Source organism: Meles meles, chromosome 5 (assembly GCF_922984935.1).
Source record: "Meles meles chromosome 5, mMelMel3.1 paternal haplotype, whole genome shotgun sequence".
Lineage (NCBI taxonomy): Eukaryota > Metazoa > Chordata > Mammalia > Carnivora > Mustelidae > Meles > Meles meles.
This window is the reverse complement of record NC_060070.1, coordinates 121,386,698-121,402,801: the sequence shown is the minus strand read 5'-3', so window position 1 is coordinate 121,402,801 and position 16,104 is coordinate 121,386,698. Positions and strand designations below refer to the sequence as shown.

At 59.7% G+C, this 16,104-nt stretch overlaps 1 protein-coding gene across 4 annotated transcripts in view; it reads left to right on the top strand.

The window, feature by feature from the left end:
* Window positions 1–15,636, top strand: part of ITPR3 (inositol 1,4,5-trisphosphate receptor type 3) — a 66,067-nt gene extending 50,431 nt beyond the window's left edge. For 3 of the 4 annotated variants that reach the window (XM_046004190.1, XM_046004189.1, XM_046004192.1), the window contains 25 exons: window positions 1,086–1,206; window positions 1,773–1,963; window positions 2,545–2,693; window positions 2,858–2,966; window positions 3,103–3,193; window positions 3,321–3,490; window positions 5,029–5,203; window positions 5,322–5,506; window positions 5,671–5,871; window positions 6,023–6,133; window positions 6,573–6,668; window positions 6,789–6,890; window positions 6,976–7,062; window positions 7,599–7,709; window positions 7,809–8,001; window positions 8,250–8,375; window positions 8,846–9,018; window positions 9,737–9,901; window positions 10,045–10,237; window positions 10,726–10,839; window positions 10,918–11,045; window positions 11,907–12,072; window positions 12,682–12,842; window positions 13,962–14,123; window positions 14,797–15,636. In XM_046004190.1, coding sequence (XP_045860146.1) covers window positions 1,086–1,206; window positions 1,773–1,963; window positions 2,545–2,693; window positions 2,858–2,966; window positions 3,103–3,193; window positions 3,321–3,490; window positions 5,029–5,203; window positions 5,322–5,506; window positions 5,671–5,871; window positions 6,023–6,133; window positions 6,573–6,668; window positions 6,789–6,890; window positions 6,976–7,062; window positions 7,599–7,709; window positions 7,809–8,001; window positions 8,250–8,375; window positions 8,846–9,018; window positions 9,737–9,901; window positions 10,045–10,237; window positions 10,726–10,839; window positions 10,918–11,045; window positions 11,907–12,072; window positions 12,682–12,842; window positions 13,962–14,123; window positions 14,797–14,865 — 3,549 coding nt within the window. In that variant the 3' untranslated portion in view covers window positions 14,866–15,636. The remainder of the gene's footprint in view (window positions 1–1,085; window positions 1,207–1,772; window positions 1,964–2,544; window positions 2,694–2,857; window positions 2,967–3,102; window positions 3,194–3,320; window positions 3,491–5,028; window positions 5,204–5,321; window positions 5,507–5,670; window positions 5,872–6,022; window positions 6,134–6,572; window positions 6,669–6,788; window positions 6,891–6,975; window positions 7,063–7,598; window positions 7,710–7,808; window positions 8,002–8,249; window positions 8,376–8,845; window positions 9,019–9,736; window positions 9,902–10,044; window positions 10,238–10,725; window positions 10,840–10,917; window positions 11,046–11,906; window positions 12,073–12,681; window positions 12,843–13,961; window positions 14,124–14,796) is intronic. The other variant, XM_046004188.1, reaches the window with a different exon arrangement.
* Window positions 15,637–16,104: the final 468 nt, after the last annotated feature.

Here is a 16,104-nt window from a genome sequence, read left to right as displayed (position 1 = left end):
AGTTACATACGCTTTGTAACAAATTACCCCCAAAGTTAGCAGTTTAAAACAGCAAACGTTTATTCTCCCAGAACTTCTGTGGGTCAGGAATTACTGTGGGGACAGTACCCTAGAACGGGAATTCCTAAATTGACTTGGTGTGACGGGTCCTAGGGTGGCAGGGGACAGCTGGCAGCCCTTAATTCCCAAAGACAAGACAGTCATGCGTACTACAGTGGTTAGCAGAGCCCGAGCAGTAATCCAGAGGGCCCAAGGCCCAGAGAGCCTTGGTGTCAGCTTAATTGATCAGGTGCCCCTAGGACTGAAGTCCTACTGCAGCAGAGAAGCTCTATGCTAGGGAACAGAATTTGGCCTTAAATCACTGAAAAGTCATGGCCGCTCAGTCAATTCCCAGATTCCCAGACTTCCTAGCCTAGACCCCCTTGAAGGCAAGAGAAGCAGGCTTCCTGGAGGAGGGAGCCTGAGACAATACCTAAACCGTAATACCATAAACCACTGGATGGACACAAGAGCCCCCAAAAGGGGTTACTTATAGGTAGAAGAACTGGGGGCAGAATGGGTCCTGGTCTCAGCAAGGGTGGGTTCGTTTTGACACACAGGCGTTTGGGCCCTGGGACCTCTCTGGGACTATGAGTAATTTGTATAAGCTTTTCCTACCTTTCTTCAGTCTCAGGGCAGAGGTGGGAGAATGGGTTGATGGGATCAAGGCTGGGATGAGACTTCTCAAAGCCTACCTTTCTATAGCATACTTTGGTTTTTGAATGATGGAACTATATCACGTTTTCACAATATTAATTTATTTTAAAAAAATTTTTACAGGAAGGAAAGGATTAGCAATACAGGATTATAAGCCCCAGGTCTGAACTTTGGGGAGTTCTCACAGGGCTGCCATGTATGGTTGGGCAGGTTGTGCACTGCCAAGAGGAAAGGCAGTGCCTTTTTCCAATTGGCACAAAGATACATGGTAGCTCTTGGAAGCCTTGTTCCTCTACCTTGCCCATTCTCAGGGGCCCTGGTCACTGGGCTTGGGGCTGCCCAGGGTGGAGGGTGGCCAGACTGTAGCCGTAGCCATGTTGCTTTTGCAGACACATCAGACGATTGTGGTGCAGCTGCTGCAGTCCACCACACGGCTGCTCGAGTGTCCGTGGCTGCAGCAGCAGCACAAGGCCTCCGTGGAGGCCTGCATCCGGACCCTCGCCATGGTGGGTGAGTGTGCCAGGGGCACTGGTTAGCTCCAACCACCTCCCTTCCCTTTGCCGCAGGGCCACCTGCCCTCAACACAAACACCTTATTCCTAAGCTCCGCCCATCATCTGCTCCCAGGTTGTTCCCAGTAAGTCCTTCTTGGTGTCTCACTGGCATCTTAGCAATCGAGAGAAGCTGTTTTCTTCTTTGAGCTTTGAGTCATTTCCCCAGAGGGTAATGCTGGGGGACATCCCCCAGCCAAAGTTTCTTGTGCTTGCAAATGGTTGCAGGCAGAAGGGAAGCCTGGAGGTGGTTAGGGAGCATCGGGGAAGGGGAGAGAGTAGGTAGGAGAGAGAGGGGAGGGCTCAGGGTGGAGCCAGGGTAAAATCAAAGAGGCAGAAACTCCCTCTTTTTACTCCAAAAGGGGAAGGGGGCACCCCAGTTCCAGTGGGGGACAGCGCCTACCCCAGAATCTTGGGGAGTTCACCCTGTCTCCCAGTTCAGCAGCCTGGAGCCTGACTGCTCTGGCTGGCTGAGCTCCCCCACCCCCCACCTGCCCTCGAGCACCCTGTTGTCTCTCCCCTCCAGCTAAAGGCCGGGCCATCTCACTGCCCATGGACCTGGATGCACATATCAGCTCGCTGCTCAGTAGTGGGACCAGCTGTATAGCCGCTGCCCAGCGCAATGCCTCCAACTATAAGGCGACCACACGGGCCTTCCCCCGTGTCACGCCCACTGCCAACCAGTGGGACTACAAGAACATCATCGAGAAGCTGCAGGTGGGTGTGGGGCTGCCCGGCGTCTGCCACGTCAGGGAAGCCCGCCTCCCCGTGCTGCCTGGACTCCCCGGGAGAGAGGCTCCTGCTTAGGGCAGGCCCTGGGGAGGGGACCGAAAAACCTCATTCCAGGGGAAGCCAGGAGAACCCAGGCTTCTGCTAGCAGGGTCAGTGCTCATGAAAGGGATCAGAACACCTCTCAGTCCTGAGAGCACGTTCCTGTTTATGTGACACACTCTTGGCCACTATCTACACACTTCTGAGAGTGATGCCGTGGCTCATTATCCCCACGTGGCAGGAGACCGAGGTCCAGAGAGGGAGCGGAGCTTGCCCCAGGTCACACAGCTAGAGAGGGGCTGGGAGAGAAGCCCTGGCTTGTGGCTACCCGCCAGGTGCTCTGAGCAGGCAGACGACCTGCATGATTCAGGGTGGTTCTGTGGGTGCAGGGCCCCTCAACAGGCTCGGAGAAATCCACAGGGCCATTTGGAGTTGGGGCGGGCCGAAGGGCAGTCTAGCCCCACTCATCTTTTGGGCCCGGGCAGCCCGCATCTGGCCCTGTAGTGACTTTGCTATGCCTACCCCAGGACATTATCACAGCCCTGGAGGAGCGGCTGAGGCCCCTGGTACAGGCTGAGCTGTCGGTGCTGGTGGACGTCCTGCACTGGCCCGAGCTGCTCTTCCTGGAGGGCAGTGAGGCCTACCAGCGCTGCGAGAGTGGGGGTTTCCTGTCCAAGTGAGCCGGACACCAGGCCTGGGCAGGGGGTGGTGGCCGGGGCGAGGCTGTTGGGGGCAGGGCAGGACCGGACAACCCACAGGGCAGGGAGCTGGGGCAGGGTAGGTGGCTGGAAGGAGGTGGCCATGGCTGGCCCCAGCGTTCCCTCTTCCCTCACGGGCCAGGCTGATCCAGCACACCAAGGACCTCATGGAGTCAGAGGAGAAGCTGTGTGTCAAGGTGCTGCGGACCCTGCAGCAGATGCTGCTCAAGAAGACCAAGTACGGGGACCGGGTGAGTGCCTGGGGCGAGCCGGACGCCCTGTGAGACTGGCCCGCGAGGGCCAGGGACTCGGGGCCAGTGCGGGCTGGCCCATGTTCGGTCTGATGGTGAACGATGCCACCATGGGGCCTCGCTCCTTCCCCCGCAGGGCAACCAGCTACGCAAGATGCTGCTACAGAACTACCTCCAGAACCGGAAGTCCAGCTCGCGGGGGGACCTTCCAGACCCCGTGGGCGCTGGTCAGTATCATTTCCCTGCCGCCACTGTGGCTCTCTGTGGCCCATGTGCCTAGGCCTTGGGCCCACCCTTCTGTTCGCCTGCCTCCCCTGCCCCCGGCTCCCTTCAATGTGGGTTCCCCAACTCCAGGCCTGGACCAAGACTGGTCAGCCATTGCGGCCACTCAGTGCCGGCTGGACAAGGAGGGGGCCACCAAACTGGTATGCGACCTGATCACCAGCACCAAGAATGAGAAGATCTTCCAGGAGAGCATCGGCCTGGCCATCCGCCTCCTGGACGGCGGCAACACCGAGATCCAGGTGTGGAGGGGCTGGGGGTGCTGAGGGCTCACCTCCTCTGGGGGGGTGCCTTGTGCTTGGGAGAAGGTATGGGGCGGCACGTTGCTGAGGCTGCCGGGCCAGGTGCTGGTGGCCTGCATGAGTCCGGCTACGTGTGGGCATGTCTACCTTCCCCCGTGTCATGTGGCTTCTTTCTGCCCACGCAGACTATTCTGCTCAAGCCAGGCCTGAGCCTGACTCCCCACCATGCTGCCCACACCACGTCTATCATTCCTGCCTCTTGGTCTCTGTTCAGGCTTCCTTCCCTCCTCTCCCCCATCCTCCTCAGCCTTTGGTGCCCAGTCGAAGGACTGCTTCCTCTGAAAAGTCCCCTGTGATTGCCTTATCCCCATTCTTTCATTCATGACCTGTGTTTCTGTTATTCTTTTAAGATTTATTTATTTGAGAGTGAGAGAGTCTGGGAGAGGCGGAGGGAGAAGGAAAAAGGGTCTTAAGCTGACTCTGTACTAGGTGCAGGACCAGATCCAAGGCTTGAACTCACGACCCTGAGATCATGACCTGAGCTGAAATACCGAAACCAAGAGTTGGATGATTAGCCGACTGAGCCACCCAGGCACTCCTCATGCCCTGTTTTTTTGTTTGTTTGTTTGTTTTAAGATTTGACAGATAGAGATCACAAGTAGGCTGAGAGGCAGGCAGAGAGAGAGGTGGAAGCAGGCTCCCTGCTGAGCAGACAGCCCGATGCGGAGCTCAATCCCAGGACCCTGAGATCATGACCTGAGCCAAAGGCAGAGGCTTAACCCACTGAGCCACCCAGGCACCCCCCTCATGCCCTGTTTTAATAAGTCTGCACTTAGTGTTTTCCATGTGCCTAGGCACTAAGGTTTTAGCCGTGAATGGAAAAGACAAAATCCACATATCCTCTGAATTGGTCCTATAGCCTAGTGGTATAACAGCCCATGACTGTAACCCCTACCTGGTGTGGAAAGTGTGTTGGACAGTGCTAAGGCCAGCGAGGGGCCTGGGGGTGCCAGGGCAGGGATGCGGGAAGGCCCCTGAAGAGGGGCCAGTGCAGCAAGAGCCCCGAGGTAAGCCTGCGGACAGGAGGGGCGGGCTGCACCAGGCAGAGCAGGCAACTGGTGCCAAGAGAGATGGCAGGCCTTCAGATGGCCTCATGGGTGCTGGGAGGCAGGGCTTCTCCTGTGGGTGAGATGGGGCCACTGCAGGCTGTCGGGCAGAGGAGGGATGAGATTTAGACTTCCAAGGGACACCTCTGTGGCTGTGTGGGGAGCAGACGGAGGAGTAAGAACAGATGTAGATGGTGTGAGGACACTAGTGCAGGCCGCTCGCATCACAGTGACGGCAGTTACGGACCCTTCCCCTCCGCCTCTGACAGTTCTGACCACTCCTGCCCCAGCCATAGTCCCAGGGCAAGTCCAGGGACCTGTCTGCAGCCCATTGTCCCTGAGCCATGGGAGAGAGCCCTCCAGGGACTCACCGAGGGCTTCTTAGCACCAGGCCCTGTGCTGAGGCTGTCCGCCACTCCCCTCCCCACCCAGAAATCCTTCTACAACCTGATGACAAGTGACAAGAAGTCAGAGCGCTTCTTCAAAGTGTTGCACGACCGCATGAAGCGGGCCCAGCAGGAGACTAAGTCCACAGTGGCTGTCAACATGAACGACCTGGGCAGCCAGCCACGGGAGGACCGGGAGCCAGCAGACCCCACCACCAAAGGTCAGAGGTCATGGCCATAGAGGATGGGAGTGCCGGGCCTGGGTCAGAGGGTGCAGGGTGAGGGTGAGGGTCTGGTCCCTTCCGGCAGCCCCAAGCCTCAGCAGGCCTCCCCCTGCAGGCCGCGTAGCTTCCTTCTCGATGCCAGGCTCCCCGTCCCGCTATTCGCTGGGCCCCAGCCTGCGCCGGGGCCACGAGGTGGGCGAGCGCGTACAGAGCAATGAGATGGGCACGTCGGTGCTCATCATGCAGCCCATCCTGCGCTTCCTGCAGCTGCTGTGTGAGAATCACAACCGGGACCTGCAGGTGTGTGCCGGCCCCGCCCCTGCCCCCCTGGCCAGTGCGTGGACCCCCACCCTTGCCGCCTGCCCACAGGCTGCTGCTCTGTGCCTACACAGGGCAGGGGCCCCCAGGCCTGGCCTCTGGCCCCCATGAGAGCCTTGCCATGCCCGCCCTCCTGTGCCCTGCAGAACTTCCTGCGCTCTCAGAACAACAAGACCAACTACAACCTGGTGTGCGAGACGCTCCAGTTTCTGGACATCATGTGCGGTAGCACCACCGGTGGCCTGGGGCTGCTGGGCCTTTACATTAATGAGGACAACGTGGGCCTTGTCATCCAGACCCTGGAGACCCTCACCGAGTACTGCCAGGGCCCCTGCCACGAGAACCAGGTGAGCGGTCACAGCGGTGCCCATGGCCGACAGGGAGCATGGACACGTGGGTGCAGGGAGCAGGCCGGGCAGGGGAGAGCCAGGGGCATTGGGAGCCACCAGAGGTCTGAAGGGCCCGGTCCCCATGTCCCCCGCCACTACCCCCTGCCAGACTTGCATCGTGACGCACGAGTCCAATGGCATCGACATCATCACGGCACTGATTCTCAATGACATCAGTCCCCTGTGCAAGTACCGTATGGACCTGGTACTGCAGCTCAAGGTGGGGCCCATGGCAGCCCACGGGCATGCACGTGCGAAGGGTGTGCATGTGCGCAGGCTATGTGTGTGCCGAGCATGTGTCCTGGGGCGTGGTGGGGGTTTAATACGCACACACAGATGAGTGTGTGAGCAAATGTGCTGCACATGCGCTCCAGGAGCAAGTGAATTCTGGGTTTCCCCCAGGGCCTCCTGTGTGTGTGTCTGCTCTCTGGGGGATTGTGTGTGCCCACTGTGGGCTGGGGGTGAAGGCAGTGGGGGGGTGGGGGGGGGTCTGGATTTGCAGGACGCTTCTCAGCGAGCCCTGGGGGATAGTGGGGAATGGGAAGGCCCTGGTGTATCTTCCGGGCCGGGAGAGACAGTTGTGGAGTAGAAGGGGTTGTTGGGAGGCATGGTGGGGGCCCTCAGACTGTGACCTGTCTCCCTTCCCCACCTCCCCGCAGGACAATGCGTCCAAGCTGCTCTTGGCTCTGATGGAGAGCCGGCACGACAGCGAAAACGCAGAGCGAATCCTCATCAGCCTGCGGCCCCAAGAGCTGGTGAGGCTGGGCCGGGGTCAGGTTGGGAAGGAGTGAATGGATGGGGTGTGGAGGGGATGGGGATTGGGGCATTCCCTACGCCCCCGGAAAACGGCGTTCAGACAGGCAGTGCCCCGCCAGGTGGACGTCATCAAGAAAGCCTACCTGCAGGAGGAGGAGCGGGAGAACTCAGAGGTGAGCCCACGGGAAGTGGGCCACAACATCTACATCCTGGCGCTGCAGGTACCAGCCCCGCCCCGTGGCCCCGCCCCCGGATGCCCCGCCCCCGTGACCACGCCCCGTGACTCCGCACCGCCCTCTCACGCAGCTCTCCAGGCACAATAAGCAGCTGCAGCACCTGCTGAAGCCGGTGAAGCGCATCCAGGAGGAAGAGGCCGAGGGCATCTCTTCCATGGTGGGGGCCCCGGGACGAGGCTGGGTGCGGGACGGGCTTAGATCTAGGGGCGGGGCGGGGCGGGGCGGGGCGAGAGTTTCGATGAGCTGGTATTTGGGGGCAAGGCTAGGGAGGGAGGGTGGGAAAGAGGGCAGAGCGGAGATCTGATGGCCCGTGGGAATCGGGATGAGCCTGGGGGCGGGGCCCGGAGCTCTGGGCGGGGCGCGGCCGGGGGCGTGGCCTGAACCTGAGTAAAGAGCTGGAATTGGGGGGGTGGAGGGCTGGGCTCAGGGCGGGAAGAGCCACACTGGTGGCCCCGGGCTGCGAAGCTCTGGGGCGGTTCTGGAAGGCTAGAGCAGGACAGCGGAGGACGGTTTAAGTCCTTCTTATTGTCTGGACATTGCTCTCCCACTACCCCCTTCTTAATTTGGGGTTGCATCCTAGTTGGGCTGGGCTGCGTCTGGTCTGGGTGGGGAACCCTCGAGCAGGTAGGGCTGGTGGCAGGCCTAGCAGTGGGAAATTGTGGGGCCTGACCTCAGTGGCCACTCTACTCCCAGCTCAGCCTCAACAACAAGCAGCTGTCCCAGATGCTCAAGTCCTCAGCGCCTGCCCAGGAGGAGGAGGAGGACCCCCTGGCCTACTACGAGAACCACACGTCCCAGATAGAGGTAGGGCCAGATGGCAGTAGGGGCACTGTGGGTGAGGGCCGTGACCCTGGCCCTTGGTGGCAGTGGCCTAGGTGTAACCCGGTGCCTGTCCGTGCCCAGATCGTGAGGCAGGACCGCAGCATGGAGCAGATCGTGTTCCCGGTGCCCGGCATCTGCCAATTCCTGACAGAGGAGACCAAGCATCGGCTCTTCACCACCACCGAGCAGGATGAGCAGGGCAGCAAAGTGAGCGATTTCTTCGACCAGTCCTCCTTCCTGCACAACGAAATGGAATGGCAGCGCAAGCTCCGCAGTGAGAACCAGGCGGGGTGGGATAGGGAGGCAGGGCTGGAGCTGCTTAGTGCTGCCCCCTTGAGCCCCCCCGCCCCCCAGCCTGCTGCTCCTTGCTGCACTTCGCCCCACCACTAGGAGGGCTCTGGTCATGGCTGCTCAGGTGGGACCTGGAGCTTGTGCTGGCACCTAGGGGCCCCTGTGGGGTGAGAGAACAATATGAAGGTGAGAAACCCCTCACGCCAGCCTGCCGCCCCCCTCCTCCCCCAGGCATGCCACTGATCTACTGGTTCTCCCGCCGCATGACCCTGTGGGGCAGCATTTCCTTCAACCTGGCGGTGTTTATCAACATCATCATCGCCTTCTTCTACCCCTACATGGAGGGCGCATCCACAGGTGGGGACCCAAGGGTGGCAGACTGAGGCCTCAGAGCCCACCATGCCCCCGCCCCCCGGGCTTGGGCAGAGCCTGGCCGGCACAGAGAGCCTCGGCGCCGGCCAGGCTCTGCGGGGACCAGATGCAGAGTGGGGAAAATCACCCTGCACTGCCCTTTGGGCTCTGCACCTGTGGGAGACACAGTCATGGTCCCGTGGATGGACAGCTTCCTTAACCTCTGGAGATAGTGCATGTCTCTTGCCGTCTCTCCAACGCACAAACATGAGCCAGAGGTCAGACAGGGTAGCAGCAGCTGAACAGGACCCCCTGCCTTAAGCCTGGATGGGCAGGTGTGATGGGAGGGGGGCCTAAAACCAGGTGACCAAGAATGTTAGAGGGAAGGCGGAGGAGGTGACTTCTTGGGGTGTGTTGGGGCTGGGGCTGTGCTGGGCTTCCCTGCCCAGGGCTCATCCCTGCACCCCGGCCCGCAGGCGTGCTGGGCTCCCCACTCATCTCATTGCTGTTCTGGATCCTCATCTGTTTCTCCATCGCGGCTCTGTTCACCAAGCGCTACAGCGTCCGCCCCCTCATTGTGGCACTCATCCTGCGCTCCATCTACTACCTGGGCATTGGGCCCACACTCAACATCCTGGGTGCCCTCAATGTGAGTGCTGGAGGGAGCCCCCACCCCACCCCACCCCTGCGCTCACGGGGTGGTAGGACCTCATGTTGGCTGTCTGCCTCCCCACAGCCACTGCTCTGCCCTCCCCCCCAACCCCATCCCTGTGAATGGGGCCAAGTTTGTTAAAGACCCATGGGTAGGGCTGTTCTGTGCCTCCTCCATCACCCATGATCAACTGGGGCAACTGGCACTCTGAGCCAGCCAGGAGTCACTGTGGGGCCCCAGCTCCAGGGCTGCTGTGTACATGGGGTTAGTGGGGCGCTGCGCAGAGGCACTGTTCACACAGTAGACATCAAAGATTTGTAATGTGATGACAGTTCCTGGCAGCTGGAAATAAAGCGTACCTGGAGCAAGGTGGGTTGGCAGGGGGTGGGGGGCAGGCACCTTTCCCTAACTTACCAAGTCACCGTCAGGGCCAAGGTTGGTCTGTCCAACTCCATCGTCCATTACCTGTATCTCACTTTTTTCCTGGAGCCATGGACCCCAGGGACTTCTCCCCTGACCTATCCCAGGAGCCCAGATACATTTCTGGAAGCATTTTCATTAATGCCGGGCCCGCCAGGCTGAGCAGGACCAGCTCAGATCTGCTCCACGGAAGGGCCAGCCTCAGAGCTGGGCACTGGGCGGGACCATCAGCAGGGAGTGGAGATTCGGGGTGGGTGGTGGGACACTGATCCCCCCGCCCCATCCATGTCCCCAGCTGACCAACAAGATTGTCTTTGTGGTGAGCTTCGTGGGCAACCGCGGCACCTTCATCCGGGGCTATAAGGCCATGGTCATGGACATGGAGTTCCTCTACCATGTGGGCTACATCCTGACTAGTGTCCTGGGCCTCTTTGTCCACGAGCTCTTCTACAGTATCCTGGTGAGTCTGCTGGGGGCGGGGGCTGGCAGGGGTGTGGGGGTGATCGGGGCTCCCCTCAAGCTTCTGGAGAGCTCGTGGGAAACCAGTGGGAGCAGGGCAGCCCTGGGATCCAGCGGTCCCATGGCCCTGTCCCTGCCTGGCAGCTCTTTGACCTCATCTACCGTGAGGAGACGCTGTTCAACGTCATCAAGAGCGTGACTCGCAATGGCCGCTCCATCCTGCTGACCGCCCTACTAGCCCTCATTCTCGTCTACCTCTTCTCCATCGTTGGCTTCCTCTTCCTCAAGGACGACTTCATCCTCGAGGTCGACCGGCTGCCGGGGAATCACTCTGGAGGTCTGACGGCTCCTCTCCTCGGCGGGGGTGGGGGCTGAGGAGGGGGTCCACGAATGACCTATGTCAGGCCCAGGCCCTGGGAGTGCTTCTCCACCAGGCTCCATGCCTCAGTTTCTCCTCTTGGGTTCCAGGGAGGTCTAGCTCACACCAATCTGCCTCCCTCTTGCCTGGCACAGACTGGTGGGAGAGCCTTGAGCTTTGGCTCCCTTGGGAGCCTCTTGCTTACAGACCCTGGTGTTCATGTTCAATTCGGTATTTGCTGGGACTGCCTATGTGCCAGGCTCAGGGGTGCAGACCCCCCCTTTTCTGTCCTTCGTGCACAGCCCAGTGGAGGCAAGGGCACGAAGACCCTTCCCTTGTTGCCTGGCAGAGTTGGGAGCTCACAGGATGGAAGGGTTCACGGAGGGTGTGATGCTGGGGACACAATCAGGGGAATGGTAAGGCCTGCTGTGTCCTCATCCTGGTGACCTCCTCTGCGTTCTTTCTAGCCAGCCCCCTGGGGATGCCACATGGAGCCGCCACATTCATGGGCACGTGCAGTGGGGACAAGCTGAACTGTGTCTCGGGGGTCTCAGTGCCTGAGGTCCTGGAAGGTGATGGCGGTGTGTTTCGGGAGCCTGGGGGAGGGGACACAGAGGCAGGGGGCTCGGCCTGGGTCTGAGCACACGCTCCGCTTGTAGGGAACGGAGAGCTGGAGAGCACGGAGCGGGCCTGTGACACTTTGCTGATGTGCATCGTCACTGTCATGAACCATGGGCTGCGCAATGGTGGCGGCGTGGGTGACATCCTCCGCAAGCCCTCCAAAGACGTGAGCATCCCCTGCCCTGCTCCCAGATCCACGAGGCCCAAGCCCTGGCCCAGTCAGCCCCTGTGAGGTCCTGCTGTCAGGTCATGGCCTGGCAGAGCAGCTTGGTCCTCGCCCCCACCCAGTCTTCCGTGTCTCAAGCCCCCATCAGGCGTCCACTTTCCCTGCTCTCCCACCAGTCAGCGCGCAGTCACGTGGCTGTTGAGAAGTCCCCCGCTCTGCTCCCACATCCCACCAGCTCACCATGGTTGCTCTCAGGAGAGACCTTGGCAACCAAGCTTTGCCCAGGCTAGGGAAGGCGTGAGTCAGATGTCGGGCGGATCCCCGGCTACACTGGCTTCATCTGTGAGGCAGAGCCTCACCCACAGGGGGGGTGGGCAGGGCGGGGAAGCTGAGTCGGCTCCCGGAGGAGGCCTCAGGGTTTGACTCAGGCAGCCAGGCATTACCAGTAGCCGGTCTGCCCCAGTCACGTGGGGGCGAGAAGCCGCTTCCTGGCGAAAGTTCTAGAATGTGTGAGGCCAGGCATCCCCAGGGCAGGGCAGAGGAGTTGAGAGCTGGTTCTGCCCCCATGCAAAAATCGGGGGCAGAGACAAGCCTCCACCTGCAGCCTTAGTGCCCCACGCCAAGCTCTGTCCACAGGGCTCAGGCCTAGCTGGTATCCTGTGTCCTCTCTTTCCTGACCCACAGTCCAGGCCTGCGGCTGCAGTGCTGAGGATGTGGGAGTGAGGCTGGGTCAGCGTTGCTGCCTTTAGGGCTGTAGGAGCCGGGGGCCTTCATTCCCCTCCATCCTGGCCCTGACCCCTCCCTGCCTGAGTCTGGCCTCCCTGATGAACTGGGCCCAGCCTCCCTGCCTCCCCCCTGCAGGAGTCTCTCTTCCCAGCCCGAGTGGTCTACGACCTCCTGTTCTTCTTCATCGTCATCATCATCGTGCTGAACCTCATCTTCGGAGTGATCATCGACACCTTCGCTGACCTGCGCAGCGAGAAGCAGAAGAAGGAAGAGATTCTCAAGACCACGTGCTTCATCTGTGGTGAGGCCTGGCTCCTGCCCCTCGGGGGACCGAGGCGGGGCTGGGGTGGCCTCAGTTGGGCCATTCCCCGGTTCCCGTGGTCCCCGGGGGGCTGACAGCTTGATGGCGGTTTGCTCCTCCTATTCCTGGGGAGAACAGGACCCTGCCTGAGCTTGGGGTAATAGAAGGGAGTGGGAAAGAGCCTCAGAAACCATTCCTTCGAACCTTCTCAGTGTACAGAGGAACCCGAACCTCTCTGGTCTCTGTCCAGAGCTTTTCCCACTCGTGGTTTGAGGAGCCGGTGGCACCTGTGGGACAAGATTCCTTCTCAGCTATCCCTGTTTCCTCCCCCTGGGCTCGGAATGCTGGCTGCCTCAGTCCTCGGCCTGCGGAGGGCTGCAGTTGTGGCGGCGGGGCTGGGGGTGGGGGCTCTCCGCGGCTAAGTGGCTGGAGCCTTAAATAGAAATGATCTGCATAGGCCGGGGTGGGCTGTCACACGTGTTTACCAGACCCATTAGCCTGAGACCAGATGCCCCCCACCGCACGCAGAGGCGGTATCTGCTTGACCGGAGGGCCCCCGTGGTGGTTGTGGGAGGCTGACGGTCTCATCCTCACCCTTGGCACCCTCAGGGCTGGAGAGAGACAAATTTGATAACAAGACGGTGTCCTTTGAGGAGCACATCAAGTTCGAACACAACATGTGGAACTACCTGTACTTCATCGTGCTAGTCCGTGTGAAAAACAAGACAGACTACACGGGGCCAGAGAGCTACGTGGCCCAGATGATCAAGGTGTGGCCCCGGGGACGAGCAACCATGGCCACTGGGGTGGGACAGCTGGGAACACTTGTGGGAAGGCCGGAGAGGCCTCTGAGCTCTCCTGCGAAGGCTCAGTTGTCCGGGAAAAGCCCACAGCAAACCTGTCAGCCCCAAAGGACGTGCACGGGGTTCCCCAGGCCCGTGGGTGCCCGATACTGAGGACTCAGGGGATTGCACCTGGCTGCTGCTCTGCGGATGTTCTCAAGGGGCCTTTTCCAGCTCGGTGAGAGGAATGGCAGCTTCCCAAAAGCTTTGGATGGTCTAGGCTGAGAGGGAGGCTGGGATAACTTGCAACTATCAGATCTAAGAGGAATCAGAGATAATCTGTCCAATTTCTGTAGTGAGGGAGGCAGTGACGGCAGTGAAAAATAATAATAATTAAAAAAAGGTCTTGTAGTGTTTCGGGAAAAGGAAGACCGTCCATTCCATCAGATGTAGTGCAGCTTCTAATCACCGCACAATGGATAAATTGCAGGCTAAAAGGAAAGACCTATTTAGTCAGAGAGAAATGGGGGAGTTCTACTGATTTTTAAAGTCTATAATTTGAACTGATCTTTGAGTACAGGTTTATCTGATGGTCTGAGAACTCCCAGCTTGTGACAAGGAGCCAGACACCTGGTGACCCCCTTCCACTCCTCCCCCGTCCCAGGAAATGTGGCCTTGCCTCTCAGACACGTCAGATGCCAGCTGTCCTTGGCAGACCCTCCCCTTGCTCCATGAACCATGTGTCTGACTTGAATCTTCTAGGGTGTGGAGCATGCGGGGTGGGGCAGGGTGGAAGGAAGGAGCTTCAGGGTCTGGTGCAGAGGCCCCCCTCCTCCTCTCCTGAGGTGTCAGGAAGTAAACAGATGGTACTGATAGCAGTGAGACTTGAGGCTGTGGAACGGAAGTTAGCCTGTCCCAGGGCACTGGCCTCTCTACGCCCTGCCGAGGGTCAGAGAGAACCCCAGTCAGTTCAGATTTTCCCGACAAGTCCCCGGAGAGTAATTTGTCCAGGGTGTGACAGCAGGCTCCCCCTCCCTTACTGCTTTTCTAAACGAGGCTTTCCTAGGCTGGGCCCAGCTTGCTCATCCCGCGGGGGACCTTTTTCAGAACAAGAACCTGGACTGGTTCCCCCGGATGAGGGCCATGTCCCTAGTGAGCAACGAGGGGGAAGGGGAGCAGAATGAGATCCGGATCCTTCAGGACAAGCTCAACTCCACCATGAAGCTCGTGTCCCACCTCACCGCCCAGCTCAACGAGCTCAAGGAGCAGGTGTGTACCCAGTCCCGCTCTTGGGGTCCCCAGCTTCAGAGCCTCACTGGGAGGGGGGGTCACAGCCCAGTCTGCCACGGGGGAGAGGGGGAGGGTGCTGGGGCCTTTACACCCCTTCCTTTCCTTCTTGGGTCTGGGGTGGAAGACAGGTTTTGGAGACACTCTCTCCCCCATGGAAAGCCAGACTTGAGGTTGGCAGCTCCTATCTGTGAGCCCCTGGAAGACAGGGCCAAGTGGACGATTGGTAGAGGTGTGAGAGGTCTTTCCCCCTCACTCCCCATCTCACCCCTGGCAGCTGCTAGGGAGGCTGTCTGAGGGGCTCACCGGTGATCAGGGAGGTCAGGGCATCCTTCCACTTGTCAAGATCCCCTCTTGCCCAGAGCATCCTCCTCGCCATCTGGCAGTGGCTAAATGAGGTTAGGCAGCCCCTCTTTTAGGTGGGGTGGTTCCCCAGCTGCACCACATCAGGGGTTCGTGATGCATTAATTGAGGACAAGGGTTTGGGGCTGACATCCTCAGTGCACCCTGGGGGGGCCTTGGCCTGCTGCCAGCGCTGAACAGCAGCTGGGCCCACTGGTTGGTGGGGGGGGGGGGCACTGGCCCCTCCCCGGTGCCCACGGGAGGAGGGAATGCCAGGCTCCCTGACCGGACGCGTGGGCCCGTTTAATCCTAGATGACAGAGCAGCGGAAACGCAGGCAACGCCTGGGCTTCGTGGACGTCCAGAACTGCATGAGCCGCTGAGAGCCGCTGGAAGCCCCAATGGGGGATGGTCATCACAGATAGCGGTGACTGGAATGCTGCCCCTTCCCGTGGGTCAGGGGGCCTGGCCAGTCTGCCAGCGTCTCCAGGCCAGGGGCCCACTTGGCCTCCAGGTCGCACTCTGCCGGACACCCCTGAGTCATCCCAGGCTCTGGCTGGTGCAGTGTGAGGAGCCATAGGGATGCCAGTCCTGCCTAGAGCCATTAGAGACAACTCAGAATGTTGCTGGGACTCCGCTTACCTTAATGCCTTAGAGGAAGAGAAGCCGTCTTGAAAGACAATCGCTTTGTCCCTTAAAGCAGTAACTGACATTCCTGTGTTCCTCCTTGTGGGGGTCATTAAGAGTGGGGTCCCCTTTGTTCTAAGCACTACATTTTGGCCTCCGCCCGCGCCCCGGGGAGGTGCCATAATGCTGTCGTTGCTAGTGGTTTTAGTGCTGGCATTTAACTTATTCAAAGAGAGCCATGCCTGGGCCTCAGATCTGCTGCGGACAGCGCGAAGACCTCATCGTTCAGGCCACCCCTCTGGCTCGGCCCCAGGGAGACTGCTCTGAGGACGAAGAGTCTTGTTCCTGGGACCTGCCCCTTCCTAGTAGGCCTGCTGACACCAGTCGCTGGCCCGCATGACAGGGCCTGGGTGTGTTTGAGTAGCTGGTTTTGGACTGCTTGTTTTATCTCTTGGTGTAACATTTTACAAATCCTTTGGCCTAAGAACTAATATGTTAATTGCCTTAAATAAATTAATAGAACTCTAGGCTGTGAGGAAGGGAAGCTGTTTCCTATGCTCCCCAAGGGCTGTGGGGGTTCCTGTGGCACACGGGCAGGGGACAGAATATGAGCCCTTGCCCACCAGCCTGGCCTCACCTCAGGCTCTTGGTAGATACCCGAGTGCATCCCATCTTGCAGCACTGCCGGAGAACTGTGTTGCAGGAGAACTGGGTGCATTTTATTGTCTGTACTTCAGCACACACTGAAGAGCCTAGGTACAGATGGGGTTAAGAGCTCACGTTCACTTCTTCCCCTTGAGGGGTGTCGTCAGCCCCTGCCCTACCCCTTCTCTCAGCTCTGCGCTTTACAGAAGAAAGCTCAAGTGGGGAACATGAACATTTACGGAAGAGCTAAGGTTCTGTGGAATAATAAGGTGAGCCTGTGTGGCTCAGGCCCCGGGGGTTTTTGTCCTGTGACCTCCCACACAACCCGCCCAGAGCGCTGAAGCCCATGG